Consider the following 26,930-nt stretch of genomic DNA (forward strand, 5'->3'; position numbering starts at 1 on the left):
TCTCTGGCTTCAGCCAGCTTTCCGTACCTATAACGATTTCAGCTTCGGTGCTTTCTATCAGCACTTGAAGTTCCGGTACTCTACCAACGCAGCTTCAACAGTTTACAATTACAATACCAATTGCTGCTTGGTCCCTGCATGTCTTGACTTTGCCCCGCACCCTTTGAGGCTGTTGCCCTTTCTGTACTTGCCCGAGGCCATCTAACCTAAAAAACCGCCCAGTCCACGCCACACAGCCCCTGCTACCTGTGTAGCTGACTGCTGGGTGTAGTGGACTCCTGACCTATCCAGTGGAACCCGAAACCCCACCACCCTATGACGCAAGTCGAGGAATCTGCATCCCACATGGTCGCAGAACTGTCTCAGCCTCTGATTCAGACCCTCCACTCGGCTCTGTGCCAAAGGTCCACAGTCAGTCCTGTCGACGATGCTGCAGGTGGTGAGCTCTGCTTTCATCCCGCTAGCAAGACTGGCAGTCTTCACCAAATCAAATAGCTGCTGGAAGCCAGAGAGGATTTCCTCCGATCCATAGTGACACACATCATTGGTGCCGACATGAGCTACCACCTGCAGATGGGTGCACTCTGTACCCTTCATGGCATCCGGGAGGACCCTTTCCACATCTGGAATGACTCCCCCCGGTATGCACACGGAGTGCACATCAGTTTTCTTCCCCTGCCTTGCAGCCATATCCCTAAGGGGCCCCATTACGTGCCTGACGTTGGAGCTCCCAACTACCAGTAAGCCCACCCTCTGCGACCGCCCGGACCTTGCAGACTGAGGGGCAACCTCTGGATCAGGACAAGCAGCCATATCCGGCCAAAGATCAGTATCAGCCGGAGACAGAGCCTGAAACTGGTTCGTCAGACAAACTGGAGAGGCCTTCCGTTCAGCCCTCTGGAATGTCTTTCGCCCCCTGCCACACCTCGAGATGACCTCCCACACTACCATGGGTGAGGGGTGAGCCTCAATGTGGGCAGTATCCCGGGCAGCCACAACCATAGTCTGATTGGGGGAAGCTTGGGACGAGCTGGCCGTCCCCGACAAACCCCTGTCCGGACCCACACAGTGATGCCCATTGGCAACAGCCTCAAGCTGTGTGACTGAAGCCAGCACTGCCTGAAGCTGGGAGCGAAGGGATGCCAACTCAGCCTGCATCCGAACGCAGCAGTTGCAGTCCCTATTCATGCTAAATACTGTTGTGCAAAGAACGTCTGAACTAATCTACAGAGAGCACAAACAATTCGACACAAAATTTAAATGGTTATTGAAATACAAGATTGCCTAGTAAATGCAGTAATGCTGCTACTTGCGCACTGCTGACACACTGCTCGGCAGCAGAAGGAGACTACGCGATTTTACACTATTCCGGTACTAAAACACAATGCTACAACTCTCAAATACTATAATACGCCCGAAATTTATGAATTAAACAATGCAAGTACCCAAAAACATGCAAAGAAATAAAGAATTAAACTATGTAACAAATAAGTGAGCTAAGAGTATAGGACTTGCTGCTGGCAGCTGCTTATCCAATGGCAGCAGGGAGCACACTGACTGTGACCAATAGACACTCGCCATTCAAAACAAAAACAGAAGACAGACGACTATGCATTTCAGCTTTTGATTGCTACCCTCAGTTTCAGTTCCTGTCTCATTCACTAAGGACTCGAAACTAACTTTGGTTCCATTAACAGCCTTTACATATGATCAGAATTTCTTTGGGTTCTGTGAAACATCACTTGACAATAGTTAGCTACAGTAGTCACTGAAGGCATCATGCATTGCTCACTTGAGAGCCAAATGCATTTCTTTCAGCATCTCTCTATCTGTAACCCTACACTTATTATGCAGTATTCTTTAGAAGTTTCTTTACAGTGACTGACACCATAGAGATTCCCTCCCATCATGAACTGTTCTACAGGGTACATATTTGTCCAATGCATGGTCAACTGTTCTTTTAAACTTGAGCCATAGTTCTCTACATGCTCCTGCCATGTGTTGAAAGTTTCGAGTTCCTCAGTGACATATGACACTACTGATTTTTTAAAAAATCTAGTTTACTGAACATATATATCTTTCTGCTTGTATTAGTTGTCCTTTGTACTTTGGTAATCATTGTTACCACAATCACGTCATGATCACTGACACCAGTTTCGGTGTAATTTTCCCAATTAAAGTGAACTAAGATTTTCTCTAAAGTTTTCAGTTACAACAGGAGATGAGTCTGTTGGGTGATAAAAGGACCCAATTATAATTTTATGCCCACGTCTAATACTGAGTCTTGCCCTAATGACCTCACATGTAGCTTCAGTTTCCATCTTGGTGGATCTGAGTTTCTTCTATTTAGCAACAAATACATCATCTCCATTTCCCATTTGTCTATCCTTTTGATATATACCTAAATTTTCCCCATAAATCTCACTGCTATCAATTTCAGGTTTCAATAGCTTTCTGTGCCTAGTATTATGTGAGCTTCATTGCTTTTCATGTATGATTCAAACTCTGGCACTTTGTTGTGAATGCTTCAGCAGTTTACCATCAGGATTTTAATACTCTCACCTATGGGAGGCATTTCTTTCAATCTCACATTGATACTTCTGGGTTTCCTGCAGTTACCGTTATCTGGAATAGATGAAGAGTTGCCTAATCTACACTCCTGGAAATGGAAAAAAGAACACATTGACACCGGTGTGTCAGACCCACCATACTTGCTCCGGACACTGCGAGAGGGCTGTACAAGCAATGATCACACGCACGGCACAGCGGACACACCAGGAACCGCGGTGTTGGCCGTCGAATGGCGCTAGCTGCGCAGCATTTGTGCACCGCCGCCGTCAGTGTCAGCCAGTTTGCCGTGGCATACGGAGCTCCATCGCAGTCTTTAACACTGGTAGCATGCCGCGACAGCGTGGACGTGAACCGTATGTGCAGTTGACCGACTTTGAGTGAGGGCATATAGTGGGCATGCGGGAGGCCGGGTGGACGTACCGCCGAATTGCTCAACACGTGGGGCGTGAGGTCTCCACAGTACATCGATGTTGTCGCCAGTGGTCGGCGGAAGGTGCACGTGCCCGTCGACCTGGGACCGGACCGCAGCGACGCACGGATGCACGCCAAGATCGTAGGATCCTACGCAGTGCCGTAGGGGACCGCACCGCCACTTCCCAGCAAATTAGGGACACTGTAGCTCCTGGGGTATCGGTGAGGACCATTCGCAACCGTCTCCATGAAGCTGGGCTACGGTCCCGCACACCGTTAGGCCGTCTTCCGCTCACGCCCCAACATCGTGCAGCCCGCCTCCAGTGGTGTCGCGACAGGCGTGAATGGAGGGACGAATGGAGACGTGTCGTCTTCAGCGATGAGAGTCGCTTCTGCCTTGGTGCCAATGATGGTCGTATGCGTGTTTGGCACCGTGCAGGTGAGCGCCACAATCAGGACTGCATACGACCGAGGCACACAGGGCCAACACCCGGCATCATGGTGTGGGGAGCAATCTCCTACACTGGCCGTACACCACTGGTGATCGTTGAGGGGACACTGAATAGTGCACGGTACATCCAAACCGTCATCGAACCCATCGTTCTACCATTCCTAGTCCGGCAAGGGAACTTGCTGTTCCAACAGGACAATGCACGTCCGCATGTATCCCGTGCCACCCAACGTGCTCTAGAAGGTGTAAGTCAACTACCCTGGCCAGCAAGATCTCCGGATCTGTCCCCCATTGAGCATGTTTGGGACTGGATGAAGCGTCGTCTCACGCGGTCTGCACGTCCAGCACGAACGCTGGTCCAAATGAGGCGCCAGGTGGAAATGGCATGGCAAGCCGTTCCACAGGACTACATCCAGCATCTCTACGATCGTCTCCATGGGAGAATAGCAGCCTGCATTGCTGCGAAAGGTGGATATACACTGTACTAGTGCCGACATTGTGCATGCTCTGTTGCCTGTGTCTATGTGCCTGTGGTTCTGTCAGTGTGATCATGTGATGTATCTGACCCCAGGAATGTGTCAATAAAGTTTCCCCTTCCTGGGACAATGAATTCACAGTGTTCTTATTTCAATTTCCAGGAGTGTAAAAAAACCCTGTGTGCATCCCACACTTTCTTTTTGTTTTCTTTATTTTCCATCTGCATCTTGAGATTTTATTTCTTTTTAGTTTTTGTTTGTGAACCATCAATAAGCTCCATGTTATCATCTGCATCCAAATCTCAGTCATTCCATTATTATTTCTGACTTGATTCCTGAATTTTGTGAGCCTCCTCACTGCAAATCAGAAATCTATGCCATTATAACATTATTACTGTTATTCATGTCTATATACATTCCTGTTTCACCAAATGGTGAGCAACTCCTCTTTAGAGTGAAGTTCAGTCATTCACTCATTCACACACATATTGTGTTCTGTGAGTTAGGAGTTAAGTTATTCGTCAACAGGCAGAGGTAGTCTTTGTAGGCAAGATCTGTAAAGTTTATTAACAAACAATTATGTGTAGTAATAACTGTCTCATATTGATAATTAAGGATATTAACTGTATACTGCTATCTTAGAAGAATGCAGTTTCATTGAAAAAAGTTGCTCTTCTTCCTCCTCTTATTTCATACTTTACACTAAGACTTTTGTAACTTTAGTGATCTGACAGAACACTATTAGCTGTTGATATACAATTAGTGGAAAAGTTCAACTCTGTTTATTTTGTACATTAGCGTTAGTCGAAATTCACATCTTAAGGTCAGGATATTCTGATAAGTTATACAGGAATGGGTAATAAGGACTCTTGCACTTTTTTAATGTGTGAGGACTTCCAATTTCTTTTCTGATGTCTCCTGGCTACCTTTAAAGACTACATTCTGAACTCCTGACAGGTACACATCATCTATATGGGAATTACTTTTACTTCTAGTATTACTGTTGTAAGTTCCACAGTTGATGCTAAATTCACTCTGATTACTAATCACAAATACCTTCTTTTTTCTTGTGCCTTTGTTCCACATTAGCACAGGTTTGGCAATTCTAAATGGATTTGGCATGGTTAATTTAAGAGATGGGCAGATTCCTTTCCTATTGCCAACCCATTACCTCCTGGGATGGAAAAAGTGTACCACAATTGTTTGAATGTGATATCATTCATGTTAAGTGAGTGAATGTTTTCTAAATGTTTGCAGATTGTGTAAATGAGGTGGATACTAGACTGGCATTCACGTAACGGGGTGTAGGAAACTGCCTAAAAACCATGTCCAAGCTAGCCAGCATGCTGACCTTCATCATTAATCCATCATGCATATTTGATAAGAAGCCAGCACATCTGACACTCATCATTAATTCATTATGCATATGCGATAAGAAGCTAGCACACCTCTCCATCCCAGAAGTGGCGCTTTAACATTCATGACTAACCAGACAGTTATTAATCAAAAAAACTGTTGGAGTGTAAATGCACTAGCATATAATTTTTGCCTTGGCTGTATTGCCACAGGACAGTACTGAGTGAAAGTATGCTACCAATCCCATCTGCAGATCAACACATAACATTGCTAAAAGAAAAGCAAGTATTACTGAAATTTTTGTTAATTTATTAATGTGCTGGTGCCAAGTCAGTTTGTTATTCATCTTGGCACCTAAGAATTTCACACATTTAGTATGTTCTCATTGATATCCACTTGTGGTGCCAGTAGGTAAATTTTATTTCTTTGAAATAGCAAAACATAATTTTTTTAAGCTTAAGGCTCAATGGACTTGTTTCGGTCCTTCATCAGTATCATCAGCAAAAACTGCCTTTTTGAAGAGTCTTCCATTGTCTTTGCTAAAAAATTTGTGTAAGTCAAGAGTAGGAGTTGTCCAAGTATTGATCACTGTGGGACATCATGTTTAATGTTTCCATAGTCCAAACTTAGTTTCATTCCCATGGTACCATTTACTAATGTAGTCTTTATGTTTTTTGTTGTTGAGTTATGAGCCTTACAAGAAAAAATGGTAGGGGGGGGGGAGGGCTTTAACATCATTACATTTGTTTCTGTGGCAAAATTTTATGATGTACATAATTATAAGCTTTGGAAAGGTCACGAGAAACAGTAACAGAATAATTTTTTCATGTTTAGCTCTAACAGAATGCAGTTTTTGAGGTGATATATTTCTTTTTCTGTAGATAATCTTTTACAGGAGCCAGATTAAGCAGTTGTTACGAGCTTATTGTTGGAAAAGTGGAAATGAGAAGGAGGGAGATGGGTATATAATTAGGGGTCACATGCTTTTCTCCACTTTCAAAAGGCTATTACAGCTGCACATTTATTCTTTCAGGAAGTAAACCTCAAAACAGGTAATTCAATACGAATGTATAAGGTCAGTAGATGATTTTAGTATATTGGTCAAAGTGTCATCATAGAAGTTACTGCTATTCAGTGACCTGATAATGTCTGAGAATTCTTTAACAGTCAAACTGGCAAAATTGATATCTGCTGTTGGAAAATGCAGTGTCTTTATAAGTAAATTTAATAAATCTGTTCTCCGTGGTTCATTTTTTGTCTGTGTGTTTTCAGATGCTAGTAATAAGAAACTGTTGAATTTAGTAGTCAAAGATTTGGATGTAATTTAATCTGTGTTGCAGCTAAAGGTCATCAGAGATCTATCATTTGTCCAACAAACTTAAATCCTGTCATACCTATCTGTGTTTTCTCTGTTCTTGAAATTTTGTATGTTTGGTGCATAGCGCATGGTTTCTGCTTTCTTTTAAACTTGCATTCGTGAAAAATATCAAATAAATTTTCAGATATGAAACTGCACCGAGTCAATATTATTCACTGCAGTTACTCAGTGATACATTTCACTACTCCTAGAAGCACACAAGAGCTGTTGATGAGATAGCTTTTGATACATTATTTGGCATTTAAGGAAGTTACTGTTTATCTGATTCAGCACAACTCACATAGGGTTCTGGAATTAACTGCCTTCAACCTCTCATTTAACCGATAAAATAGATTTCTTAGCTTCCAGATGTTCATTTAAATCTTACTACATAAAAACCCATAAATTAAAGAAATATTTAACACAAAATTGTTAAGGCTTTTGTTTCCACTTGTCTACAAACTACCTGTTGGCTTCTGTCTGGGGTTCTTTGGCTGATATTTGTCTGATGATTTTTCTGATGTTTCGCTACCACGAGTAGCTAGCATTGTCAAAGCTTCACCCTCCATTGCTAGTGGTGGACGGAAGCTGAGCTTGCAGCTGCCAATGTTCAAGGGCTCTTCTCTGGTCATTTCTGGTGCTGTTCTGCTACCTGCAATAGTCACTTGCCACAGCATGGGAATCCAGGATCTGTTTACCTTGAGGCTTTCTTCTTTCTTGTTGAAGCTATTCTTGTGTTTGTGTATTTGTATAGCTTCTCTGAAAAAACGGGTGTGATAGCTCTTCGCTACAGCGAGAACTTCCATGTTGGTGAATTTTACTATGTGTTTTGCCTCACTCAGCGCCTGCTCTGACACGACCGATTTCTTCACTTGTCGCAACTTGCAATGTCACTTATGTTCTATGAACCTGATGTTGACTGATCATCCAGTCATTCCAGTATAAACTTTTCCACGTATGCATGGTATGTGGTATAGTCCCAACATTGCCACTGGGTCCCTTTTCTCCTTTGCCAATCTGAGACACTCTTTGATCTTTTTTGTCAGTTTGTAAATAATCTTAGTGCTGTGTTTGCAAAATATACAGCCAATTCTGTCACTCTGGGAATGTATGGCAGGAAGACCACACCCAACATTTCTTTTCCCATTGTGTCACTTCACCGAGTGTGTGACTCTGTTATACTTCTAATATAGCTTGTGGAATACCCATTGCTCCTTAGAACAGTTTCCAGATTCTGCATTTCATGCCTGAGGTGCTGCAGCTCACATATTTGTCTTGCTCGCATTATGAGTGTAGCTATACTTCTAGTATAATTTGTGGCATACCCATTGCTCCTCAGAAAACACTCCAGGTGTTACATTTCGTGCCAGAGATGTTGTGATGGACATATTTGTCTTGCTCACATTACGAGCATATTAATCATGCCTCTTTTCTGGCTCGGGTGGTGATTTGACAGTTTATGCAGATATTGGTGCACGTGTGTCGATTTTTAATACACGCTATGTCCCAGGCTTTCACCATCCCTGTTGATCAGCACATATAGAATTGGTAGTTGTTTGTTGTTTTCCACTTTCATGGTAAATTTTACTTTGGCATGGTGGCCATTCAAGTGTCTTAGGAAGTCACTGAGCTGTTCCTCACCATGGCTACACACAACTGGAGTGTCATTGATGTATCTGTACCACCCCTTAGGTTTACGAGGTGCCCAGTCCAGTGTCTGTGCTCCAAAATGTTCCATGAAGAAGTTGGTCACCACTGGACAAAGTGGACTACCCATGATGATGCCTTCCAGCTATTCACAGAAGTTGTCACTCCATGTGAAATAGATCATGGTGAGACATGCATGAAAGAACTTGGTGATGTTTTGCAGGAATATAGAACCAATGTGCTCCATAGATTCACTGAGTGGCACTTTTGTAAACAAAGAAACAACATCAAAGCTGACCAGGATGTCATTTAAGGCAAGTTATAGTTTCTTCAGCTTCTCAATGATATGTCCCGAGTCCTTTATGTACGTGTCAGGGAAACTAGCAATCAGAAATAGGGATGTAGAAATTAATCACATATTTTGAAAACTACAAACAACCTTGCAAAATAGATGCCCTTAAGAATATTCAGAAATGTTGAAATACTTTCATAATGCATTGGAACATAAATGTGATAACTTCAAGCTATCAAAATAATAAAGAAATAAAAATTAATGACTTGCAAATTATTCTGTAAGAAACGCTGACCATGCTCCTGCCATGTGTTGAAAGTTTCGAGTTCCTCAGTGACATATGATACTACTGATTTTTTTAAAATCTAGTTTACTGAACATATATATCTGTCTGCTTGTATTAGTTGTCCTTTGAACTTTAGTAATCATTGTTACCGCAATCACGTCATGATCACTGACACCAGTTTCGGTGTAATTTCCCCAATTAGAGTGAACTAAGATTTTCTCTAAAGTTTTCAGTTACAACAGGAGATGAGTCTGTTGGGTGATAAAAGGACCCAATTATAATTTTATGCCCACGTCTAATACTGAGTCTTGCCCTAATGACCTCACATGTAGCTTCAGTTTCCATCTTGGTGGATCTGAGTTTCTTCTATTCAGCAACAAATACATCATCTCCATTTCCCATTTGTCTATCCTTTTGATATATACCTAAATTTTCCCCATAAATCTCACTGCTATCAATTTCAGGTTTCAATAGCTTTCTGTGCCTAGTATTATGTGAGCTTCATTGCTTTTCATGTATGATTCAAACTCTGGAACTTTGTTGTGAATGCTTCAGCAGTTTACCATCAGGATTTTAATACTCTCACCTATGGGAGGCATTTCTTTCAATCTCACATTGATACTTCTGGGTTTCCTGCAGTTACCGTTATCTGGAATAGATGAAGAGTTGCCTAATCTAAAAAAACCTTGTGTGCACCCCACACTTTCTTTTTGTTTTCTTTATTTTCCATCTGCATCTTGAGATTTTATTTCTGTTTAGTTTTTGTTTGTGAACCATCAATAAGCTCCATGTTATCATCTGCATCCAAATCTCAGTCATTCCATTATTATTTCTGACTTGATTCCTGAATTTTGTGAGCCTCCTCACTGCAAATCAGAAATCTATGCCATTATAACATTATTACTGTTATTCATGTCTATATACATTCCTGTTTCACCAAATGGTGAGCAACTCCTCTTTAGAGTGAAGTTCAGTCATTCACTCATTCACACACATATTGTGTTCTGTGAGTTAGGAGTTAAGTTATTCGTCAACAGGCAGAGGTAGTCTTTGTAGGCAAGATCTGTAAAGTTTATTAACAAACAATTATGTGTAGTAATAACTGTCTCATATTGATAATTAAGGATATTAACTGTATACTGCTATCTTAGAAGAATGCAGTTACACTGAAAAAAGTTGCTCTTCTTCCTCCTCTTATTTCATACTTTACACTAAGACTTATGTAACTTTAGTGATCTGACAGAACACTATTAGCTGTTGATATACAATTAGTGGAAAAGTTCAACTCTGTTTATTTTGTACATTAGCGTTAGTCGAAATTCACATCTTAAGGTCAGGATATTCTGATAAGTTATACAGGAATGGGTAATAAGGACTCTTGCACTTTTTTAATGTGTGAGGACTTCCAATTTCTTTTCTGATGTCTCCTGGCTACCTTTAAAGACTACATTCTGAACTCCTGACAGGTACACATCATCTATATGGGAATTACTTTTACTTCTAGTATTACTGTTGTAAGTTCCACAGTTGATGCTAAATTCACTCTGATTACTAATCACAAATACCTTCTTTTTTCTTGTGCCTTTGTTCCACATTAGCACAGGTTTGGCAATTCTAAATGGATTTGGCATGGTTAATTTAAGAGATGGGCAGATTCCTTTCCTATTGCCAACCCATTACCTCCTGGGATGGAAAAAGTGTACCACAATTGTTTGAATGTAATATCATTCATGTTAAGTGAGTGAATGTTTTCTAAATGTTTGCAGATTGTGTAAATGAGGTGGATACTAGACTGGCATTCACGTAACAGGGTGTAGGAAACTGCCTAAAAACCATGTCCAAGCTAGCTAGCATGCTGACCTTCATCATTAATCCATCATGCATATTTGATAAGAAGCCAGCACATCTGACACTCATCATTAATTCATTATGCATATGCGATAAGAAGCTAGCACACCTCTCCATCCCAGAAGTGGCGCTTTAACATTCATGACTAACCAGACAGTTATTAATCAAAAAAACTGTTGGAGTGTAAATGCACTAGCATATAATTTTTGCCTTGGCTGTATTGCCACAGGACAGTACTGAGTGAAAGTATGCTACCAATCCCTACTGCAGATCAACACATAACATTGCTAAAAGAAAAGCAAGTATTACTGAAATTTTTGCTTAATTTATTAATGTGCTGGTGCCAAGTCAGTTTGTTATTCATCTTGGCACCTAAGAATTTCACACATTTAGTATGTTCTCATTGATATCCACTTGTGGTGCCAGTAGGTAAATTTTATTTCTTTGAAATAGCAAAACATAATTTTTTTAAGCTTAAGGCTCAATGGACTTGTTTCGGTCCTTCATCAGTATCATCAGCAAAAACTGCCTTTTTGAAGAGTCTTCCATTGTCTTTGCTAAAAAATTTGTGTAAGTCAAGAGTAGGAGTTGTCCAAGTATTGATCACTGTGGGACATCATGTTTAATGTTTCCATAGTCCAAACTTAGTTTCATTCCCATGGTACCATTTACTAATGTAGTCTTTATGTTTTTTGTTGTTGAGTTATGAGCCTTACAAGAAAAAATGGTGGGGGGGGGGGGAAGGGCTTTAACATCATTACATTTGTTTCTGTGGCAAAATTTTATGACGTACATAATTATAAGCTTTGGAAAGGTCACGAGAAACAGTAACAGAATAATTTTTTCATGTTTAGCTCTAACAGAATGCAGTTTTTGAGGTGATATATTTCTTTTTCTGTAGATAATCTTTTACAGGAGCCAGATTAAGCAGTTGTTACGAGCTTATTGTTGGAAAAGTGGAAATGAGAAGGAGGGAGATGGGTATATAATTAGGGGTCACATGCTTTTCTCCACTTTCAAAAGGCTATTACAGCTGCACATTTATTCTTTCAGGAAGTAAACCTCAAAACAGGTAATTCAATACGAATGTATAAGGTCAGTAGATGATTTTAGTATATTGGTCAAAGTGTCATCATAGAAGTTACTGCTATTCAGTGACCTGATAATGTCTGAGAATTCTTTAACAGTCAAACTGGCAAAATTGATATCTGCTGTTGGAAAATGCAGTGTCTTTATAAGTAAATTTAATAAATCTGTTCTCCGTGGTTCATTTTTTGTCTGTGTGTTTTCAGATGCTAGTAATAAGAAACTGTTGAATTTAGTAGTCAAAGATTTGGATGTAATTTAATCTGTGTTGCAGCTAAAGGTCATCAGAGATCTATCATTTGTCCAACAAACTTAAATCCTGTCATACCTATCTGTGTTTTCTCTGTTCTTGAAATTTTGTATGTTTGGTGCATAGCGCATGGTTTCTGCTTTCTTTTAAACTTGCATTCGTGAAAAATATCAAATAAATTTTCAGATATGAAACTGCACCGAGTCAATATTATTCACTGCAGTTACTCAGTGATACATTTCACTACTCCTAGAAGCACACAAGAGCTGTTGATGAGATAGCTTTTGATACATTATTTGGCATTTAAGGAAGTTACTGTTTATCTGATTCAGCACAACTCACATAGGGTTCTGGAATTAACTGCCTTCAACCTCTCATTTAACCGATAAAATAGACTTCTTAGCTTCCAGATGTTCATTTAAATCTTACTACATAAAAACCCATAAATTAAAGAAATATTTAACACAAAATTGTTAAGGCTTTTGTTTCCACTTGTTTACAAACTACCTGTTGGCTTCTGTCTGGGGTTCTTTGGCTGATATTTGTCTGATGATTTTTCTGATGTTTCGCTACCACGAGTAGCTAGCATTGTCAAAGCTTCACCCTCCATTGCTAGTGGTGGACAGAAGCTGAGCTTGCAGCTGCCAATGTTCAAGGGCTCTTCTCTGGTCATTTCTGGTGCTGTTCTGCTACCTGCAATAGTCACTTGCCACAGCATGGGAATCCAGGATCTGTTTACCTTGAGGCTTTCTTCTTTCTTGTTGAAGCTATTCTTGTGTTTGTGTATTTGTATAGCTTCTCTGAAAAAACGGGTGTGATAGCTCTTCGCTACAGCGAGAACTTCCATGTTGGTGAATTTTACTATGTGTTTTGCCTCACTCAGCGCCTGCTCTGACACGACCGATTTCTTCACTTGTCGCAACTTGCAATGTCACTTATGTTCTATGAACCTGATGTTGACTGATCATCCAGTCATTCCAGTATAAACTTTTCCACGTATGCATGGTATGTGGTATAGTCCCAACATTGCCACTGGGTCCCTTTTCTCCTTTGCCAATCTGAGACACTCTTTGATCTTTTTTGTCAGTTTGTAAATAATCTTAGTGCTGTGTTTGCAAAATATACAGCCAATTCTGTCACTCTGGGAATGTATGGCAGGAAGACCACACCCAACATTTCTTTTCCCATTGTGTCACTTCACCGAGTGTGTGACTCTGTTATACTTCTAATATAGCTTGTGGAATACCCATTGCTCCTTAGAACAGTTTCCAGATTCTGCATTTCATGCCTGAGGTGCTGCAGCTCACATATTTGTCTTGCTCGCATTATGAGTGTAGCTATACTTCTAGTATAATTTGTGGCATACCCATTGCTCCTCAGAAAACACTCCAGGTGTTACATTTCGTGCCAGAGATGTTGTGATGGACATATTTGTCTTGCTCACATTACGAGCATATTAATCATGCCTCTTTTCTGGCTCGGGTGGTGATTTGACAGTTTATGCAGATATTGGTGCACGTGTGTCGATTTTTAATACACGCTATGTCCCAGGCTTTCACCATCCCTGTTGATCAGCACATATAGAATTGGTAGTTGTTTGTTGTTTTCCACTTTCATGGTAAATTTTACTTTGGCATGGTGGCCATTCAAGTGTCTTAGGAAGTCACTGAGCTGTTCCTCACCATGGCTACACACAACTGGAGTGTCATTGATGTATCTGTACCACCCCTTAGGTTTACGAGGTGCCCAGTCCAGTGTCTGTGCTCCAAAATGTTCCATGAAGAAGTTGGTCACCACTGGACAAAGTGGACTACCCATGATGATGCCTTCCAGCTATTCACAGAAGTTGTCACTCCATGTGAAATAGATCATGGTGAGACATGCATGAAAGAACTTGGTGATGTTTTGCAGGAATATAGAACCAATGTGCTCCATAGATTCACTGAGTGGCACTTTTGTAAACAAAGAAACAACATCAAAGCTGACCAGGATGTCATTTAAGGCAAGTTATAGTTTCTTCAGCTTCTCAATGATATGTCCTGAGTCCTTTATGTATGTGTCAGGGAAACTAGCAATCAGAAATAGGGATGTAGAAATTAATCACATATTTTGAAAACTACAAACAACCTTGCAAAATAGATGCCCTTAAGAATATTCAGAAATGTTGAAATACTTTCATAATGCATTGGAACATAAATGTGATAACTTCAAGCTATCAAAATAATAAAGAAATAAAAAATAACAACTTGCAAATTATTCTGTAAGAAACGCTGACCATGCTCCTGCCATGTGTTGAAAGTTTCGAGTTCCTCAGTGACATATGATACTACTGATTTTTTTAAAATCTAGTTTACTGAACATATATATCTGTCTGCTTGTATTAGTTGTCCTTTGAACTTTAGTAATCATTGTTACCACAATCACGTCATGATCACTGACACCAGTTTCGGTGTAATTTTCCCAATTAAAGTGAACTAAGATTTTCTCTAAAGTTTTCAGTTACAACAGGAGATGAGTCTGTTGGGTGATAAAAGGACCCAATTATAATTTTATGCCCACGTCTAATACTGAGTCTTGCCCTAATGACCTCACATGTAGCTTCAGTTTCCATCTTGGTGGATCTGAGTTTCTTCTATTCAGCAACAAATACATCATCTCCATTTCCCATTTGTCTATCCTTTTGATATATACCTAAATTTTCCCCATAAATCTCACTGCTATCAATTTCAGGTTTCAATAGCTTTCTGTGCCTAGTATTATGTGAGCTTCATTGCTTTTCATGTATGATTCAAACTCTGGAACTTTGTTGTGAATGCTTCAGCAGTTTACCATCAGGATTTTAATACTCTCACCTATGGGAGGCATTTCTTTCAATCTCACATTGATACTTCTGGGTTTCCTGCAGTTACCGTTATCTGGAATAGATGAAGAGTTGCCTAATCTAAAAAAACCTTGTGTGCACCCCACACTTTCTTTTTGTTTTCTTTATTTTCCATCTGCATCTTGAGATTTTATTTCTGTTTAGTTTTTGTTTGTGAACCATCAATAAGCTCCATGTTATCATCTGCATCCAAATCTCAGTCATTCCATTATTATTTCTGACTTGATTCCTGAATTTTGTGAGCCTCCTCACTGCAAATCAGAAATCTATGCCATTATAACATTATTACTGTTATTCATGTCTATATACATTCCTGTTTCACCAAATGGTGAGCAACTCCTCTTTAGAGTGAAGTTCAGTCATTCACTCATTCACACACATATTGTGTTCTGTGAGTTAGGAGTTAAGTTATTCGTCAACAGGCAGAGGTAGTCTTTGTAGGCAAGATCTGTAAAGTTTATTAACAAACAATTATGTGTAGTAATAACTGTCTCATATTGATAATTAAGGATATTAACTGTATACTGCTATCTTAGAAGAATGCAGTTACACTGAAAAAAGTTGCTCTTCTTCCTCCTCTTATTTCATACTTTACACTACGACTTATGTAACTTTAGTGATCTGACAGAACACTATTAGCTGTTGATATACAATTAGTGGAAAAGTTCAACTCTGTTTATTTTGTACATTAGCGTTAGTCGAAATTCACATCTTAAGGTCAGGATATTCTGATAAGTTATACAGGAATGGGTAATAAGGACTCTTGCACTTTTTTAATGTGTGAGGACTTCCAATTTCTTTTCTGATGTCTCCTGGCTACCTTTAAAGACTACATTCTGAACTCCTGACAGGTACACATCATCTATATGGGAATTACTTTTACTTCTAGTATTACTGTTGTAAGTTCCACAGTTGATGCTAAATTCACTCTGATTACTAATCACAAATACCTTCTTTTTTCTTGTGCCTTTGTTCCACATTAGCACAGGTTTGGCAATTCTAAATGGATTTGGCATGGTTAATTTAAGAGATGGGCAGATTCCTTTCCTATTGCCAACCCATTACCTCCTGGGATGGAAAAAGTGTACCACAATTGTTTGAATGTAATATCATTCATGTTAAGTGAGTGAATGTTTTCTAAATGTTTGCAGATTGTGTAAATGAGGTGGATACCAGACTGGCATTCACGTAACGGGGTGTAGGAAACTGCCTAAAAACCATGTCCAAGCTAGCCAGCATGCTGACCTTCATCATTAATCTATCATGCATATTTGATAAGAAGCCAGCACATCTGACACTATCATTAATTCATTATGCATATTCGATAAGAAGCTAGCACACCTCTCCATCCCAGAAGTGGCGCTTTTATCTGTGTATAGAACTGTAAGTGTGGAAATAATGAAACTATTTTTGTTGAAATTCCAGTGCCTCTTGCAGAATGTGTGGCTGGAGCCGAGAGGCCACGTGTTTTGCCAGTCTATATGTTGGTGAGCCCAGAGCATTAAAAATTGGTCTTACTGGAACACTGTTCTTATGGATCTTTGGTAATCTGTACAGCCGAGGTGGTAGGGCTTTTGTGTTGCCCAGGTTATTCTGTAATCCTCCAGCAGAGAAGACGTCTTGATTAACCATTTTGTATTGCACACAAATTTATATGGGAATGACTGGGCGATCAATCAACACCCAGTTCACAGAACATGAGCGACATTGCAAGTTGAGGCAGGTGGAGAAATCGGCCATAGAAGAGCAGGCGCTGAGTGAGGCTAACCACATAGTAAAATTCACTGACATGGAAGTTCTCGCTGCAGAGAAGAGCTATCACATCTGCTTTTTCAGATACACAAATACACAAACACAAGAGTAGCTTCAATAAGAAAGAAGAAAGCCTAAAGGTAAACAGATACTGGATTCCCGTGCTGCAATGAGTGACCGTTGCAGGTAGCAGGAGGAGAATAGCACCAGAAATGACCGGAGAGAAGCCCTTGGACACTGGCATGCCACTTGCACATAGTCTATGGCTGCGAGCTCAGCTCCAGTCTACCAGCAGCAATGGAGGGTAAAGCTTTGACAGTGCCAGCCACTTGTGCTGGCAAAACTTCAGAAAAATCCTCAGACGAATGTCAGCCGAAGAACCTGAGACAAAAGCCAAAAGGCAGGTTGTCAAATATTTATCACTTACAACATGAATATGAAAACCATTTGTGTCTTCAAGTCCTTCAATATTTGCCTCAATGTCGGTGATATCATACTCAGTTTGCTGGAAGTATTCTAGTTTTCCTTTTATAGATGGCAACAAACCATTGCCAAACCAATCTTTCACAACAGCTTTGCGCCTGTAAACTGCTGTTATCCTGGAAAATGAAACATACTGATTAGTCAGTTATTAATTTTTATATAAGTGTACATTGGTATTAGTATGATGATATTCATGGTTATGCCTCATTGTCTGTGACATCGTACTCAGTTTGCCAGAAGTATTAGAGGCTTCCTTTTACAGATTTGCAGAAGAACATTTTTTTTAAAAATATGGCTAATACATCTATAAGTCAAATAAAGTGCTCCACAATATAATATGCAGAACTGTGATCATTGCAAGTCATTGATGATTTTCAGGAACCTTATCAAAGTACTAGTAATTCTGGATTGGAATAAGAAAGTGATGGAAAGTTTGTTACGAAACTGGGCAATGCTGTCAGCTCACTGTTACCTGTGGGCATAATGTGCCCATGGTTGGAACAGCTGTGTGGTTCTGTACTGATACATTCAGATGCTCACTTTTAACATGGAGTACAGAGTAGCTTTGCAATGTTGTAAGTGACTTATTGCTCTGCTGCATACTTTATCTGTGAGTTTTAGTGATTATGTTACATTAAATAAACATTCCACATGGATAAAGAAAGTACATAGCAGAAACTAATTGCAACTAATTACACTAAAAGCTGCAAGAGCGACCCTAGACTGACCTTGCATTCAGCACCTGAAGTAACTGAGTGATATGGCAATGGCTAGTAGAATGTTCGGTCGAGCCTGTTCACTCATAGTTTTTGCTATAACAACTGCCCTTTAAGTAACTAGCTGTCAATCATTTTTTTTATTATGCTCCAGATTGAGTTAAGAATTTCCAGCATTTGGAATCCTCTCTTGTCACCCCAAAGAGGACCAAGCTGGTCAAAACAAGAGTGACAAAATTTCTTGTTCAAAAACGTATTCTTTCCTATAGACTGTGTCCTGCTTTGGTCATTATATTATAATCAATGCCACTATTCTGGCATGTTGTTAGACTGTCCCAGTCCCCAAGCCTCTTGACTATGAGCTGCCCAGTGACACTCTAGAAGAGTATCAGTTACATTGTCACATAGCAACTGACATAGGATGCACTGTATAGAACATGCCATCACCAAAAAAAATTGAGGCCTCCACCCTCCTCCCCTGTTTCCCTACACTAAGGAGACTATTCCAAATTGGTTGAAACACTGGATTTTGTTTTGTAGCTGCTATTAATTTTTGGGCTGCCTTTAGCAGGGAAGTGCTCTACTGACTCACAAGCTTTGTTTGATTGTTAATTGTTAAGGGTATTCAAAAAGAGCTTATTTAATTTTATGGTCCCATATTTACATTTTCATGTCATTTTAGTAACCCACTACCAGTATTAATGCTCATTTTGTTTGTTGTTCAGTTAACTAAGTCAATTTATGACAGTTGGTGGCACATTCACATTCTCAGTTATGCAAGAAAAATACAAAACATTTATGTCTCTTCAGATAAGCATAGCAAGTGATAAAGTAGCTGAAAATAGTATCCAAAAGCAACAAATCTGCACCACTGATTTGAAAATGTATAGGCTTAATCTGATTTAGTTCACATATGTTGATAAATGTGGGAGTCAGTTCTAAGATTCTTCTATGTGAATGTGGAATAAATATCACTTCCTGACAGTAGAAACTTACTGCCAACACATTACTTATAATTAATAGGATTGGATCTTACAAATTCTTGATTAATCTCAAGGCCATTTTCCATGGGGAAAGTTGCTATCTTCATCACCACTGATATCCATTATTTAAAACACACACACACACACACACACACAGAGAGAGAGAGAGAGAGAGAGAGAGAGAGAGAGAGAATGTTTGCACCACAAAAAAACTTGACTTGTAATATTGGTGAAAGAAAAAAAGAGAACTTTGAGAGGTAAAATGATTTGTTAATTGTGCCAACAAATTTGTACATTTCACAATACTCACGGTGAACATGCAAGCCGTTCTCCTCTAGCTTTTGGCCCATGGTCATCATAAATTACTAGAGACCTTCCAAGTATACTTCCAGGTCCGGAAAGAGGAAGATGAGTGTCAGTATACAGACGGCGTGTTAATTTATTACTTTCAGATTTGCGTCCAGCAATGCTTAGTGTGCCATGACGTATTGATAGTTCACCTACTCGACAATAGCCAGATTTCTCTAATGTGCATGGTGATTCAGAATTTTTTGATTGAAGATTCACCTGTACAAGTCAATGAAAATAAAAAGTAATAAAAATAAGTGGAAGTTACAGTAAGAGGGTGTATCAGTAATTACTACTTGCCTCAAATGGATTGTATACGTGACCAGCACTCAAGCAGCGACCAGTCCAGTTATAGAAATCTTTTCCAGGTGGCAAATCATGCACCATCCAGCGATGTTCCTCAGTATTATTTTGTGATGTTCCATCTGCATGTATTAAATATTCCACTATCACTGTAGTATCAGCCCAAGGTTTGTCTTTTGGCTGACGGAAGACAATACGACCTACAATTGGATACCTGTAGATAACTGCAGCAGTAAACATTGGCTCTTTCCATTTGTTCTTTCCCTCCTGGTAATGGGAGAGTGTCCCACATATCCATGGCAACGAAATTATTTCATTAGGACTGCTCTCATTTTTAGTGTCCCTGTTAACAGAAGACATTTATCAATATATGTGCAATATGTCATCAAATTTTTGCCGAAAACAAAGCAGCTGGATTTGTACAATTTTAAGAATAATGTAAACAATTAAAAAGATTTCTTTTTCTAGCAATTCATGTAAATATAAGTGGACTGTGAGGGTATGTTTATTATCAATCATGCATCAATGATTCCTAAATGCAGTGACTTGCTGTCTAGTGTTACAAGGATGAAACAAGCTACATGATGATTGTGAATCAACAAACACAGGTCAAAGAAGTATAAGTATCACCAGACAAAATACATCTGTCTACAAATTGTGTTCTCCCTACATTTTACTAAATAATCACATCAAAAACATGCTGACAACAAAGTAAAATACTTTCCCACAAGTAAATCGCTATGAAAACTATAAAGCTGTTTTCATCATGTGGGGATGATGTCACTTTGAAACAGCACTGTAGAAGAGATCGTGAAAGAAGTATGAAATCCAATCAAAATGGAGAAAAACTGTACCCACAATCACCGAAGGCCAGCGAATGACAAATACAATGACAAAATAAACAACCATATCAGACAGCAGTGCAACAGACATGGTGCAATTTTTGTGCACTCTAATAAATATATTAGTAATAAATGTTTGGGACAAGATAAGCTGCATCTACACAAGTTAGGCTTCACTAGATTCCATAATCTGTACAGTGTTATTTGCAAAGTCATACGTAATAAGGGAAACTAGCAGTCAGAAATAGAGATGCGGAAATTATAACATATTTTAAAAACTACAAACAACCTTTCAAAATAGATGCCCTTAAGAATATTCAAAAATGTTGAAATACTTTCCTAATGCATTGGAACATAAATGTGTTAACTTCAAGCTATCAAAATAATAAAGAAATAAAAATTAGTGACTTGCAAATTATTCTGTAAGAAACGCGGACCATCAAGGTGGTTTTGCTTGAATGAACATTGATTTATAAAAGACAGTATCAAAATCTTAATTACCCTTGGAAATTTACACATTATAGGTAGTTTTTGTAGGAATAATGTAACCCGTGCAGGAATGTAAAGGAATGTAAAGCAAGACATGATTTTGATTCAATTAATACAGAAAGTATGTTTGAAATCTACTATATAGAAAGGACAAAATATCATAATTTTATCTGTGTATGGAATTCTAGTTGCAGAAATAATGAAACTATTTTTGCTGAAATTCCAGTGCCTGTTGCAAAAACTTAAAAAAAGAAATTAAAATATGATCAAACAATGGGAAATCCCAGATAGAATTTACCAATATTATATTAATATATAATACAATACAGTATAATATAATATAATATAATTAACAATATTATATGTGACTTCGTATTTTCATCACATTAAGAAAAGAGTCATAACACCTGCTGATTCCACCATAGATTTAGCTAGTCAAACACAGCTCAACAAAATTCACTGACAAAAGAACCAATAAAAATATCTAGTGCTGGGAAAACACAGCTACACAGGCAACTTACATGCAACAATAATCCTGACTTGGTTAATTATGTAAAAAATTGCAAAATATTTTCCTAAGCGATCAGGGCTGAAACACATACTGACAGCTAGCAGCCGTGATATTTCCAGAGGATATAGATACATGGGAAAACTATTATAAATCATGCTCAAATATCGGAATTGACTAACTAATCCTTTATACATGTAAATAAAGCAAACATTAATTAGAAAATTATTCAGATAAGGTAATTTTTTTTTGGTACTGAGCAATCTGATGATGAACTTTCTGTAAATTTAACAAATCTACAGCAAAAGGTATAGAAAATGCAATACCATCACAACAAACATAAAATTCAGCAAGGTGGGATGGAATACCAATGAAAGAATTGAAAGCAGTCTCTAAAATAAATGCACAGTGACTATCCACAATATGATATTGCTGTGCATTCCTTACGTTATTCCGAATTATGATGTAATGTACCTTCGGACATGTGGTGATCGCAGCCATCATGAAATACATGAAATGTATTCACAGCTGCAAATATGGACCACAATCAGCTGTATAATGGTATGACTACTATGAAAATTTGTGCCGGACTGGGACTCAAGTCTGGATTTCCCACCAATCATGAACAGTCAACTTACCATTTGGTATCTGATCACAACTCACAGACAGACCAAAACTTCCATATGTCATCAACCTTTGTTTGGAACCTGTAATAGCACATCCATTGTATATAATCCCACTTAGGGCAGAGATTTAACGTGAAAATCACTTGCCTGATGGTACATTACATTGTAATTTGGAATAAAACAGACAATGCAATATCACATTTATCTGCTAAAAAATGAAATGAGCGTGTGGCATCGTTGGCCGGGAGACCCCATCTGGGGAGATTCGGCCACCAAATGCAAGTATTATTTCAGTCGATGCCACATTGGGCGACTTGCGAACTGGTGATGAGGATGAAATGATGACGAGGACAACACAACACCCAGTTCCTGAGTGGAGAAATTCTCCAGCCCAGCCAGGAATCAAACCCGGGCCCAATTACATGGGAGGTGGACACATTATCACCCAGCTAAGCAGGCATTTACCTGATGACACTGGGCAAGTGACTTTCAAGTAAAATGTCTCCCCTGTGGAAATATACATAATGGATGTGCAAGTACAAGTTGCAGACACATGGTTGACAACATATGGAAGTTACGGTCTGGCCATGTGTTGTGCTCTGATAGCCAAATGGTAACATGACTGCTCATGATAAACAGGAAATCCGGGTTCGAGTCCTAGTCTGGCACAAATTTTCATTATTGTCATTCCATTATACAGCATGTTCCAGCATATCAACAAGCACTGGCATGAAGAGGAAGAAAGTAAGAGAAAAGAAGGCTGTGAGACGGCATCAGCCAATAGCCTGCTGACAAGGACCACACCACGACAGAAGTGCCCTCCAGCCGAAGAGGATATAAGCGCAGCTCCTGCCAGCCTTGGCCGGACAGTATTCCCACAATATCAGCACAGTACTAGGAGAGCACTATGATAGCAGCGACATGTGATTGATTACATGGATCTCATGTACAGCAAAGGACTTTGACTGTTGTATGTCGCTCATCGCTTGCATCACTGTCGTAAATTCAAAGTTATGTATTGTCAATCTCCTTTTGTAGTAAAAACTATTAATGTGATTTGCTTGAATTGTTGTATAGCATTCTGAGAACGCAGCATCCTTTAAGAACCCTGTACAAGACAAGTGGGCAGGACCCCACATTGGCAATGAAGACTTACAAACAAACCCTGCAACTGACGGCCAAGGAATTTTTTGTTTGCTGAGTGCCATAATTCTTTCTTTTATTTACTTTGTAAAGGCTTTTCTTTGCTTTAAAAGTTTATCATCGTTTTTGCTAATCAGTGTTTTTAGGTGGGCATTTCAGAAAATTTCTTTGTTTGCTTACCTTGTCCGTTTGTTGCATCTGCATCTTTCAGTATGCCCCCCATCCCCACCTCCACCTGTCCCACCCACTGCTCCAGGTGCCACAGCTGCAAGTGTTAGATGCCACACAGCTAACACAGATGTTTCAGTTCCAGATGCAACAGGTCTCCACGTTACTCAATAAGGTGCAGCAGCTACTGGCTAATGCTGTGTGCCTGATAGAACAAGCACCACCTACAGCAACAATACTGCTATACCAAATTTTCGACAGTTTACTGAACAAGAAGAGAAATAGCTCGAATGGTTATCCCAGTTTTAAGCACATCTCCATGTTCACAACATACCAGATACTGTGAAAAGCCGTTATCTATTATCAAAGGTAGGAAGTGCAGTGTTCTGCCCAATCACAAAACTCTTCCCTAATGCCACTGGGAGTGAACTGTCTTATGACAAACTGTTGGACAAGCTAACAAACTATTATGACCAACAAGTGAATGTGGTAACAGCTAGACATCAATTCTTTAATTGCAGAAAACAGTCAGAACAAACTTATTGTCAGTGGGTAACAGATTCGTAGGGTATGACAAGAAATGCAAATTCAATTGTGCTTGTAGTGCTTTATATTCAGATGTTACGTTGCGTGATGTGATCGTGTACAATGTGTCTGGTGTCAAAAATTAATTTGTGCACCATGTATCTTCAAATACTGCTCAATGAAGAATATCAAAAAGTGTGTGTAGTAAATACTCATATGGGCTTGTTCAAATATTTGTGTTTGCCTTTTGGCAGTGCTTCTGCACTCACCATTTTCCAATGATATTTGGAAAAGCTGACTGCACAAGTGCCAAACTGTTCAAACTATTTGAATGACATTGTAGTAGCAGGTCGTACACCTGAAGAACATATTGCAAATTTATGTGCTTTGTTTCATGTATTGTCTGATGCAGGGCTAAAGTGTAGACTGGATGACTATGAGTTTTTTAAACCTGAGTTGCAGTATTTTGGTCATGTCATAAACAGTCATGGTGTACATCCTCTTCCATCACATTTGTTAGCCATATGAGATTTGAAAGTTCCTTGTAATATCACAGAATTGCAGTCAGTCTTCGGGCAAATGAACTATTATATTCAGTTCATACCAAATGCTGCACCCATCGCAGCTCCATTGCATTGCTTGTGTCACAAGAATGTCCCCTTTCTTTGGACAGATGAGTGCCAAGTAGTTTTTCAAAAACTTAAAGCTACATTGCTCAGTGATTGATGCTTAGTTCACTTTGATCCTGACAAACCAGTGATATTGCAAGTTGACACTTCCTCTTACAGAATCAGTGCAGTGCTTTTGCACAGAATTGGTGGTAAAGACAGACCTATTGCTTTCGCATCAAAATTGTCATCCAATGCTCAGTGTAACTATTCACAAATTTAGAAAGAGGCATTGGCTATTATGTACGGTGTCACCAAGTTCCAGCACTATTTTTATGGCAGAAAATTCTACTTAGTAACAGATCACAAGCCTATGCAGTTCTTGTGTCATCTGGCGAAACCGGTTCCTGTATGAACTGCCCAAAAATTGCAAACACGGGCTTCGTTGTTGTCTCAATACCAGTACGAGCTGTGTATTGTCTGACAGCTCGACACTGTAATGTGGAAGCACTTTTATGTCTTCCGACTGGCCCTGATACAGACTTTGACATTTCTTCTGCATCTTGTTGTCACGTCACTGCTCAGGATTCTGAATTGCTTCAATATTTTCTGCTGAATTACAGGAAAATTGTACAGGCCACAGAAGCTGATTAGATCTGAACATTTTGCTAGAATACACTCACACATCTAGGCCTCATTCCTTGCATAGCATAAATAATTCTGTAGTGCACTGATACTTTCCACATCAGCGTAGCCTTGCTGTACAGAAAGGTGTTAGTCTTGTTCAGAATGACAGTGGACACTCACATGTGTTGATTCCTAAAGCTTTGCAAAAAGAATGTTGCAGTCACTTCACCAAGGACACTGGGTGATTGCTCATATGAAACAGTTAGTGCATTGACACTGTACTTGGGAGGGTATGGACACCCAAACAGAACAGATGACGTCACAGTGTCACACATGACGTCACAGTGTCACACATGTGCGGAGAATCAGACTTTGTGGGACCTTTTTGGAACACTCACTGGTTGATTGTGGTTGACTCGCTTAGCAAGTTTCCTTTTGCTGTGCCAATGAACTCGACAACTTCATGTACCACAAAACAGGTGTCATCATCAATCTTTTGCTTTGAAGGTTTACCTGAAGTAATAGTGTCAGACAACAGCACTAAGTTCATGTCAAATGAATTTGAAACATTCTGTGAACGCAATGGCATACAGCACCTAACTAGTGCACCGTTCCATTCACAGTCAAATGATGAAGCAGAACATTCTGTCAGAACCTCCAAGCAGCAGATGGCCAAACTTCACTCCACACACACCAGTGATGAAGCATTGCAACTGTTTCTTGCCTCATATCATTCGCACCCACGAGATGGTCCATCGCTGGTGGAATTGCTTCACGGCCACTCCATCGGACACTGCTCCACACTCCTCAGCTTACAGCACCAAAGGAAGGCCATAGGTTTTGCATCGTGCCATGTGATATTGTCTTTTACAGGGTTTTTAGCAGCAGCAGACGGTAGGCACGAGGTGAGATCGTCAGTCAACTTTGTGCTTGCATGTATCTTCTTTCAGGTCCCGAGGGCTTGCAGCCCCACCATCAAAATCAACTTGATCTCTGTCATGTACATGATGAGCTTTCAGTCTCTCTTCCCCCAGATTCATGGATACAGAGGACAGCATGGCCACAGCAGCCAGCCACAGCAGCCACCAGAGGGTGTCATCACAGCACCACGGTATGACCCCATGGAGACAGAGCCTTCACCTCCTCCGGCTCCTCTCATCCTGCCAATGAAGCTGGACCTGCCCACACCACAGCAGTTGCCGCCTTCGTCATCTGCTTCATGGCAGCAGGAGGCGGACGTGTACCCTTCTGGTCATTTTCAGGGGCACATTTCCACCAGAGCACAGGCTGGATGGCAGGGTACAGCCGGAAGCTTGACGTTCCCTGCAGCCAACAACCAAGCTTCTGGTCCCACAATGAGCCCACACTTCCGCCTCCCCTGTCCTGGGCGCACTCCCTAGATAATGACAGTCTGCCACTTTGGGGGGGGGGGGGGGAGGAATGATCTGGCATATTGACTAGTACCAGTACAAAGACGAAGAAAGCAAGAGAAAAGGACGCTGTGAGACTACGTCAGCCAATAACCCACTGACAAGGACCACACCACGATAGAAGCGGCATCTAGACGAAGTGAATATTAGCACTGCTCCTGGTAGCCTCAGCTGGACAGTATTAAGACAGTACTAGGAGAGCACTACAATAGCAGTGATGTGTGATCCATATCAATTTTTTACATGGACCTTGTATACAGCAAAGGACTTTGATTGTTTGCATGTTGCCCATCGCTTGCGACATCATTGTAAATTTAAAGTCAAGTATTGTCAGTCTTCTTATTTGTAATAAAAACTATTAATAAGATTTGCTTGAATTGTTGTATAGCATTCCGAGAACACAGCATCCTTTAGGCACCTTATACAAGACGAGTGGGCAGGACCCCACACTTACTATGTCCTATACT

The 26,930-nt window shown here is 39.9% G+C and overlaps 1 protein-coding gene across 3 annotated transcripts in view; it reads right to left on the reverse strand.

Moving 5' to 3' along the window:
• LOC126251704 (uncharacterized) overlaps positions 1-26,930 on the reverse strand; it is a 220,334-nt gene that overhangs the window by 91,901 nt on the left and 101,503 nt on the right. For all 3 annotated transcript variants that reach the window (XM_049952297.1, XM_049952298.1, XM_049952296.1), the window contains 3 exons: positions 19,495-19,840; positions 19,157-19,413; positions 17,092-17,263 (listed from right to left, as the gene is read on the reverse strand). In XM_049952297.1, coding sequence (XP_049808254.1) covers positions 17,092-17,263; positions 19,157-19,413; positions 19,495-19,840 — 775 coding nt within the window. The remainder of the gene's footprint in view (positions 1-17,091; positions 17,264-19,156; positions 19,414-19,494; positions 19,841-26,930) is intronic.

Source organism: Schistocerca nitens, chromosome 4 (assembly GCF_023898315.1).
Source record: "Schistocerca nitens isolate TAMUIC-IGC-003100 chromosome 4, iqSchNite1.1, whole genome shotgun sequence".
Lineage (NCBI taxonomy): Eukaryota > Metazoa > Arthropoda > Insecta > Orthoptera > Acrididae > Schistocerca > Schistocerca nitens.